This window comes from Habropoda laboriosa, unplaced genomic scaffold, assembly GCF_001263275.1.
Source record: "Habropoda laboriosa isolate 0110345459 unplaced genomic scaffold, ASM126327v1 scaffold212, whole genome shotgun sequence".
NCBI lineage: Eukaryota > Metazoa > Arthropoda > Insecta > Hymenoptera > Apidae > Habropoda > Habropoda laboriosa.
In genome coordinates, this window is record NW_017100509.1 from 976,413 (window position 1) to 985,793 (window position 9,381).

The following is a 9,381-nucleotide window of genomic DNA, read 5'->3' on the forward strand; positions in this document are numbered from 1 at the left end:
TATGGCCATGGTGGTCATCAGTGAGTGGAGTGCCTCAAATGTTTAGAATAATTAAAATAAAATAAATGTTGTCAACTAAAAATTTTGAACGTCATAGCTAGCTAGACACTATTTACAATTGAAAAAAAAAAAATTATAAAGCATAATACTATAATCCTATGCTTAAAATGTATTTTCTTGTGGCCGCCTGACAGCAACCTGTAAATCTGGTGCGACAGTGACTGTGTTAATAAGTAAATGTTGTTCAAATTATATCGTGTTTGATATCATTTTCATCAGAAAAATCTCACCAACGTGTTAAAAAAAATTGCAGATGAAAAAAAGTAAAATTAAAGAAATTATATTTTTCTATTATGATTTGTCGAGCCGTGAAATCTCGTAAAGGAAACCGACTGGTGTAGCGTTACACCCATAAGGCGTAGGACCATCTATACTGTCACTTGTAGAATCCAAACTTACTGACTCTTGTAGAGAATTTACTGTACTTTGCGCGAACTTTAAATTTTTCTCTTCAATTTATCGAATTAATTGCAATTCATTCGCGCACAGAGAATTACGAGTAATTTATATCAGCGCGTTCACGGTAAACCGGAGAGTAACTTTTGGCTCTGTAACTTTTCAGCCGGAACGAAAACTAAATCTTGTATCTTTAATGCCATTTCGTAATTTCGTTTTGAGCACACCGGCGGTGCTTGACGTTCGGTTCGATTCGAGAAAATAGGATTTTGCAGGTGGATTCCATTTTTCCTAGTATCTAGAGCAATATGACGGGGGGGACAATGTAACCGCGATTCGAAAAGCTGATCGTGTTTTCTGATAATGATTTACGATACGTAATATTCGGACTTCGTTTCCGTTCCGTTTTTGTAACGGCCGGTTCGGTCAGACGTTACCGAAATTGCTTCTGCAGTTCGAAATTCTACCTCGTGACGTTTTTACAGTGCCGTGTATTTTTTAGAGACATCCAAAGTAAATACCCAGCGTAAATACCGATGGATTTAACAGAGAGAGAGAGAAGTAACAGAGAACGATCGTCGAAAATGGAAATAACAAAAAAGTTAGCGTATACGCGAGAAATTTATTTTCCTTTGCACGAGTCAGCCATCGGATAATTTAACGTTTCGTTTTTCCACATGTTTCTTTGTACTCCAAGATTAATCAGCTACACTTTTGCAGTGAAACTTTTGTAAGCCCACAATTCCGTTTCGTTTAATACTATTTTAACGATACAAAAAAGAACCTGAATTTTACATTTCTAAATTCTCCAAAATAATCACGCCTACCGCCATAACAGCGCCATTAGAGTGCAAAGGGTTAAATACTATTTACACCTCTTCCGAAAACAGCGTTCACAAATCTGCTGAAAAAATAAAATTGTACGAACGGAAAATTTAAATCTTCCGAAATTCCCGCGCCTCTATTTTTAATCGGCTTTTCGTACCCGATTCAACGGTAATCTCTCGCGCGTATCTCTATTTTCCGTTGATAAAAAATACAAGAGAGAACCTCTCCCCTAAATGACAGAAGAATAATTTTCAGTCAAAGAAGCTTTCGCAAACTCTTTCTCAACTACCACAAAGCCGGTGATCCTCTTCTCTATCAATTCCAGTTACACCTCGCGCAAATCCCGAGGAGTATCAAGAGAAACTGTTCCATCGCTCACGCGGCGTAACCAGCGAGAAAACAGCCGAAAGATCCAAAGTTATCCTCCACCCCCGCGTAAACCATTAACCCCCCACATCAGATCCATTCAACGTTGCAAACAAAAGGCGAGGCTAGGTTGGCAGCTGGTTTCGGTGCCAACGAGGAGTGACTTTTAATAACCGACTGCCTCCGCGACACGGTTAAGGCTTACTTAAACAGACAAAGAGAGAGAGAGAAACAGTGGAAGAAAGAAGAAGAAGAAGTGGCAGAAAAAGAGGCCAAGAAAGACGTGGTGCCTTGGAGATTGTTGGCAACGCGTATCGAGAGGGTTTGTCGCGAGCCTGAAAATGGAAACCGAGGGTTGGCAAGCTCTAGACAGAGGATGCAGAAGGGCGGATCCTTTTGTTCTTGGCGGTCGTTTTGTTTCAGGATTACGAGTTTATGAAGTATTCACGTTTATCTGCGACAACTACATGACCGTGGGCTGGGGAAAGGGTGACGACGAGTGAGTGAGGAGAGATAGAGTATAGAGATGACAAACTGGAGGGAGATAGCAAAAACCGTGGCTGGATGTCTGTTAATCTGCTAGCGGTTCTGCTGATTTCGAAATAATTATCGCGTTAAACTGCTGCTTCGCGTTTAATTCCTATCCGTTCTGCTTCCTAGCTACGCCGACTCTAAATAACGCCCGGAGTTCAGCTGATTTTTATCGTCTTACTTGCGCGATCCACCGGCGAAATCTTTTCGCAGCTGGAAAATTCACCGGGATTCGAGATGAATGGCCAAGAAAATGTGCACTTGTGAAATTTTTGACGATGGAATTTTTGAAATATTAATGGGTAATGGTTGTATTAGCTGAAGTAATTTCTTCTTTCTACTGTAAGAAAGGTGATAATAGGAAAGTTAATAATAAAAAATTCATGGGAATGGAAATAACTGACCACGAAAACGTGGAATTTTTTAAATATTAACGGTGATATTAATAATGTAAAAAATGGTATTGGATTACTACAGCTACGTGAGTTGAAGTGATCTCTTCTTTTACCAGGAAGTTAACGATAAAGAGCAAATTCCATGCTAATAGGTGGTAAATTACTAGCTTCTTTTGACTAACACACTAGTCTACCGCGGCAGACTATTACCTGATTAGACGGCGAATTAACGACAGGTCTCATTAGTAATTACACGATTAAAGGAACCGGAAGAAAGGAAAAACCGCTAGGCGAAAACGACGAACCGAAATTCCCTGCTTTCTAATTAAACGTCTCATGTTCAGCGGTGTTCTCTTTTAATTTACATTCAATTGAACTATTTAATCTTTCCATCCGCTAACTACACTGCATTCACTAGCATCGTGTAAAACCACTTCAACGTAGAAACTTCATGTTCCACATTTTCCTCGATTAACGTATCAGATACTCCTTGCACGCTTCGAAATTCCGATTGTTCGTTGACACAACAGGAGTTCGATGTCTAAATAAAATCTAGGATAATTATTTTCCAAGGAATTTCATCCGTAAAGAATGTTCCACCATTCGTGCGTGCTTGGAAAACACCGTTACCATTGAAGGAGGGTGGTAACGGCGAGAGGGTTAATTTAACACCGATAAAAATGCACCAACGATGTAACGAGGGTTCATAATAGACTCATTAACGGTAACTTAATAACAGACGCAGGTCGACCACCTCTTACCTTATTTTAGATACGACGGTGGGCGTGAACTCCAGCTGAAGGAATCCTAACTCCGACGACTTAACATCCTCCAGACTACTGTATCTTATATACGTACAGGGCGGCGTAGGAATATCTGAAACAAAAAGTGAGAAATTTATGAAAAATATGGTCTCGACAGGTGACAGTATTGCAAGAATTATTTCTGGAAAAAGTCGATTCCTACATTTATCAAGTTTGAGAGTTTAGATGCTTAACCGCGATCGCGCTCCTGGTATTCGACATCGAAAAGTGTCACCAGTAAATTTTATTCTATTTCTTATAATTTGTCTACTCTTTTATTAAGAAAAGTGAACAAAAATCCTGCACATAATTAAGTTTGCCTTCGTTTCGCGTTATTTCCAAACAGTCGTATTCGGTGAAAATGTCCGAAACATTCGACGTGAAATGAAAGAAGCGCGATCGCGCCGCTTGGCACTTTCGGTCAGACTTCTGCAATAACCCGTGGCACTCAAACGGTTAACACCTTGACTTACGATTTCTACACACTATGCATCAAACTTGATTTGAACTTGAATTATCAAACTTGAAAGAATTGAATAAAAATTTAAATCTTGACCAAAATCTGTGCCAAAAGTCAAACAAATTATCGTGAACGAAAGGGTTAACTAAAATCGAAATTCCTCTAAATTTCCACTTTTTCCATAAAATCCGTAAATCTCGCGTCACTCAACAGATCTCGCGCTAAAAGTATCCAAGAATACTCAAAGTTAAAGATCTAATTTATTCATATTTTCCAGCGTAACAATACGTTATCCCGGCAGGATTCGCGCTAATTCCGTATTTGAACCATGTTCCGCGGTATGAAATCGATCATCGCCGTTTTCGACTTCTGGCTGTGTCGGTAGGCCGGCTTTGTTCGCCGGCGGAATCGCGTGAAAGGCTGGAAGGGCGGCGCTCGAATAACGAGCCGACGGCGTTAACGTCGAAAAATCAATAGGGTCGCGTGCATTCCTCATAAATAAATATGAATATCCGCGTATCCTGGCCCAGTACCGAACGAGTATCGAGCGTAAATTTATTATAACGGTGGCAGCGTGCCACACACCATCGATCCTCGATCCTGCATCAAAGCAGAATTACGCCGATGATTTCCGTGTTCCGAAACCCAGCGGATCGGTGAACTTTGCTCCAACGTGGCTCACGCCACGAACATTTCGACGAGAAGTAAAAGCGGCTAAAAGTAGGAAAAGGTTAATTGGAATTTTCCAATGTTTAACGGTTGTTATAAAATTTCCATCCGTTTAAACCACGATTCCAGTCCTATTATGCTTTTTAGCGACTCTCTTTCTCTTCTTATTTCACGTGAAAATAATCGTTCACGTCAGAGTGATATTTTAGAACAGCACACACCGCGGCGTAATAGTATGTCAAGAATGGGATAAAAGTTTCCGCGAGCATCAGGAACTCCGCAGAACAATGCAATATTCAACTTCTGGAAATTCGAAATTCAGAAAGATTCCTCTGTAGCCCCTAGAAGAGAATTCTTGTGTGAAGGCTCTTGTTCTTAAATTCCCGAAGGGAGATCCTTTTCCTCAAGTAAAGAGCCACTGACGAGGAAAAAGAGAAACCGACGAGTTTTTCAAAAGAAATGACGAAACCACTCTTTTCATCCGTCTTGCGTAATGCCTTCGTCAAAAGCATAACCCTGTTCTTTTTTTTATCACGTAGATTCTTGAGGAAAGGTGAAATTAAGCGATACATTTTCGTTTAAAAATTCATTCCTTTTCGATTTACGAAGTTTCATTCACGAATAAATCGGAACGTGGAAAAAGTAGAATTTCGATTTGCGATAAAGTAGGAGAAATCGTTTTCAGAGTGTTCTGCTCACGGATCGGCGGTACAAAGTAGAATCCGGTGGACGTAACGGAATCGGCGAACGGTGGAAATCCGCCCTGCTTAAACAAATATCTGCTGAGACAACAAGGAGAACGAGAAGAATGAAAACCTTGCTGGGATAATATAACTACACTGTCGTTCCATTCGTCGCTTCATGCGCTCGTATAACTTTCCCATTGTTATTAAAGGATTATTGTTAAATATACACTTCTGCTGGAGAATTTCACCTGGCAAGCGCGAAATATATATTCTCGGCAATGAAATAATATAATATCACCTTCGTTTAATTAACGAAATCTCAATTGAAAATTGCTCCAAGTAGTAGATACGCGTACGATTAATCCTCCAGAAGATCACTAGTTTGTAGAAAGTATTACAATTCGGTGTATATAAACAGAACGTTAATTCAAGAGAGGAAACGTTTCCTTTTGTTTTTAGCATCCTGACTTTTTAATTATCATTACGAGAATCTTGCTACGAATTGTTCACGTGCTCTCGAACAAAGAACATTCGGACAATAAGAATAGCGGAGAAGAAAAAATGGAGGAAAGAAAAGCAAGTAGCGACAGTGAAGAGACAATGGGTCGCTGCATCGAATTAAATCGCGATAGGTCTGAAAGAGACACCGGGATCGAAACTTTTCATTATTCCGTGCACCGTCCTCGAAAATGATCAAACGTTGCTTGATCGACCATTCGATCAATTATCCTCCGTCCTGTTTGCAGAAACTGAAACAACGGTCGGAAGAAAGCGAAGCAAACTGGAAGAACGGCGAAAAAGGAACGTTCGAAACATTCTCACCGTTCAAGTGTGTATACCTCCTTCTGCTTGCTTCAATTACTCTAATTAAAGTGGCGAATCGGCACAGTATTAACCTTAGAACTCCAGAGTCCTGAGGATTATTTTCTAAGAACTGTTTGCACAGAGGAAATAATTCTAATTTTAAATTTTCTGACTTTCAGGTTCGAAAATTCACACTGAATTTAGAGGTCTTAGCACAGTATTAGCCTTAGAACTCCCAAGCCTCGAGGATAATTTTTCAAGAATCGTTTGCACAGAGGAAGTAATTCACACTCGATGTAGAAGTCTCATGGTCGATCAGTGAGAAACTAGCTTCAAAAATTCCCAGCGAGAAAAAGATCAGTCGTAACAGTCTCTCGCGGCGGACCATTGTCCCAAACAGTTGGCCGCTTGTAAAAAAAAATCGCTCGAGCCAAGAAGGACGTCGTGGCGACGTGGAAAGGCGGCGAGACAAGCGAGAGGGTGCCGTCGAAGAAACGCAAACTTCCGAATCCCGAAACACGGGGGATGGGGGCAGCGATTGTTGGTGTGCACGAGGCAAAATAGAAGGGGTGCAACTTCTAGCCGGCGAGTTTCGAAGGCGCCTCGAGCACCTTTGAGCCCGGGAGTTTATACTTATTGCAGACAGCTCGCTTTAAAGCGCCAAATACCTCTCCCGAAAACTCCCTTTTCTGGGTCGCTTCGGGCTTGGACGGCGGGGGAGTAGGCGATAAGTGAGGAGAATTTGTCGTGTTTTAAGCCGAGCCAACGGGGGTAGATAGAAAAAAAGGGGGCAATTCACGGCAGCGTGACTTTCGACGGCTACGAAAAAACGGCGAAACGTCAGGTTCCCGATGAACCTGATCAACGCCAGGCGTAAAAGAACCTCATCGATTTTACAATCTCCGTGCCTCCTGCGCCCTCCCTCTCTCACCCTTCACAGGCTATTACCGCCTCCGCGTTCCCCACCTGATAACTCCGTGTCCCGAAATTTTCTCTCTCCCTCTTTTCCACGTTAACCTTCTCTTTTTTCCCCTTCCTGTCTCACGCTTGTCCCGTCTTTTTCCTTTTTCACCTACCCCACCTCGTCGTCAGCCTCATCCCTGCACCCTTCTCTCCTTCTCTGTCTGTTGAAAGCTTTTTGTCGGGCCGTATTATGTTCTGCTGATTCGCAGTTAATGAGGCGAGAACAGACCCGTGAAGCTATCCTGTATAAACCGAGGGTGCTCGCAAATTATGAAAAAATTCATCTATCTCTCTTCCTTTTCGTCTCTCTCTCTCTCTCTCTCTGTCTTTCTAGCTGCTCGTTTCTGCCGTCCGGGATTATGGAGAATTCTGCGTCATGTAGCGTGAGAGGAGCGCGTTTCGAGGCGAAAAATCGAGGCGAGTACTGGTACACGCGTGCACGTAATTTCGTGACGACGAAGCCTCACGTGCACGATTATTTCCTGTCTCTTGAAAAACTTTTGCCTCGGTAAATAGGCTTTTCCTAACATTTTTTTTTTTACATGTTTTGTGGGTTTGCTTTTTATACCGATGAATATTCACGAAGGACGGAAAAGTTGTGGAGTCTTCCTTGTGAAACAGTAATCGAAGTACTACATTTCGAGCGAATACAAGCTGAAGACGTAAGTGACACTCCTCGAATTATTCAAACTTACGACTGCTGCACAATTTCACTCTCGCGCGAGCTCAATCTTAATGTAACGTTGATATTCTATTCACGAAGTGAAAAGTTTATTTTGAGTGTAATAGATTTCATCGAGTAATCTAATATTTGCAACGAGAAACGGGGGGCTGCGAGTAACGCGTAAATACCGGTGAAAATCATTTTTCCGGTGTTTTCGGTGAAACTGTGTAACGCGATGAAAACCCATACCAACGAACGTTACATGGAATGATCGTGAAAAATATATCGAATGTAGAACGGAGAGAGTAATTTGAAATCGTGTTGCACATGGAACTTCGGAGTGATGGGATTTTGTAATCGAAATTAACGAGAATACACAGCGTTTAACTCTTTACACTCGAGAGGCGACACTCACTTGTCACTTGGTTTAATCCAGCAGTTTGAATGGCGACTGAGAAGCGACATTATGGCGACGTCTTATAGACCAAGACCTCTCATACATCTGCTGGATTATTCACCATTCAGGTGAATAATTTTGACAACAAGTCTGTGGGCTTCCATAAATCGTTCGCACTATTGGGAAATTTAATCAGAAATCAGGGAAGAGATTGAGCCTTTTTGCCTCCTTCCTTCGTTTCTTTCCTAATTATCCATAACAAGCAATGAAATAGTTTATGCTATTTTCCTGTAACTGAGTTCTATAAATCGTTCACATTTTTTGGGAATTTTGTCACAGATTTTAAAAGGGATTACACTTTTCCTCTTTCCTTCGTTTCTGTCCCAATTAATTAATAATTAATTTCTGTCCTAAAATAATAAGCAATGAAACAGTTTGAATGAGCCAAACTCCCATTTGCTATTTCCCCGTAACAGAATTCTACAAATCCTTTACACTTTTGGAAAATTTGATCAGAAATCAGGAAAGGGATTTCACATCTTTTTTTCTCCTTTCTTCAATTCTTTCCTAGTTGTCCGCATATCGGAACTCCAAGCAATGAAACGGTTTGAAAAACCAACTTCCAATGAACAGTGACAAAATCTCAAACGATATAAAAATGTCTCCTGTCTCTACGACGTGGATTTTTAATATATGTATATACGACTTACTTCAACGAAAATTTAAAAAAAATTCTATCAACGTTATTCAACAGAAGATTGTTCGACTGTAAAGGGTTAATATTTATACCGTTTTTCAAAGGCTCGCGGAGAATTTGGCCCGACCACCAATACACATAGATCGGATCCCTGTGCTCGTATATCCGTGAATCTATCTATTTATTCATCAATCTACACCCGTCCTCCTCTTTACGTATTTACTCCTCGTTAATGTTTCACCCTCGACACGCTCGTGTCTTATTTGACTGGAGCGCCTGCTCGTCTTTCAGCTCGGGTCCTTCAAAATCGCCGTGCACTCAACGCGGACTGCTCGGCTGAAATGTTAAAATGGAAAGCTGCTACGGAAATATGTAGGTCCCTCGGTTCGCTTTCCACGCGGCTCGCGAATAGGAGAAACGGTAACGTCGACCGTAAATCGAGACACTTCGAAAAATAAAAGTTCATTCATCACTGAAAGATCTCTCTTAGACGCGGGGAAGGAACGAGGCGGTGCATATCTGCGTGAAAACACGAGGTAAGAAGACTCAGGTGGTCGCCTTTCACGAACGGCTGACACGTTTTATAAATTACAAAACTAAATCGCCGCGACATTCACAGTCGGATTAAACGTAGTCGGTGTTCGATTAAAATTATCCCGAAT

The 9,381-nt window shown here is 41.3% G+C and overlaps 1 protein-coding gene across 1 annotated transcript in view; it reads right to left on the reverse strand.

Annotated features, from left to right (window-relative positions):
* Positions 1–9,381, reverse strand: part of LOC108576272 — a 188,651-nt gene that overhangs the window by 123,359 nt on the left and 55,911 nt on the right. Inside the window, exon 2 of the mRNA XM_017939231.1 lies at positions 3,338–3,452. Within this exon, the coding sequence (XP_017794720.1) occupies positions 3,338–3,452 (115 nt within the window). The remainder of the gene's footprint in view (positions 1–3,337; positions 3,453–9,381) is intronic.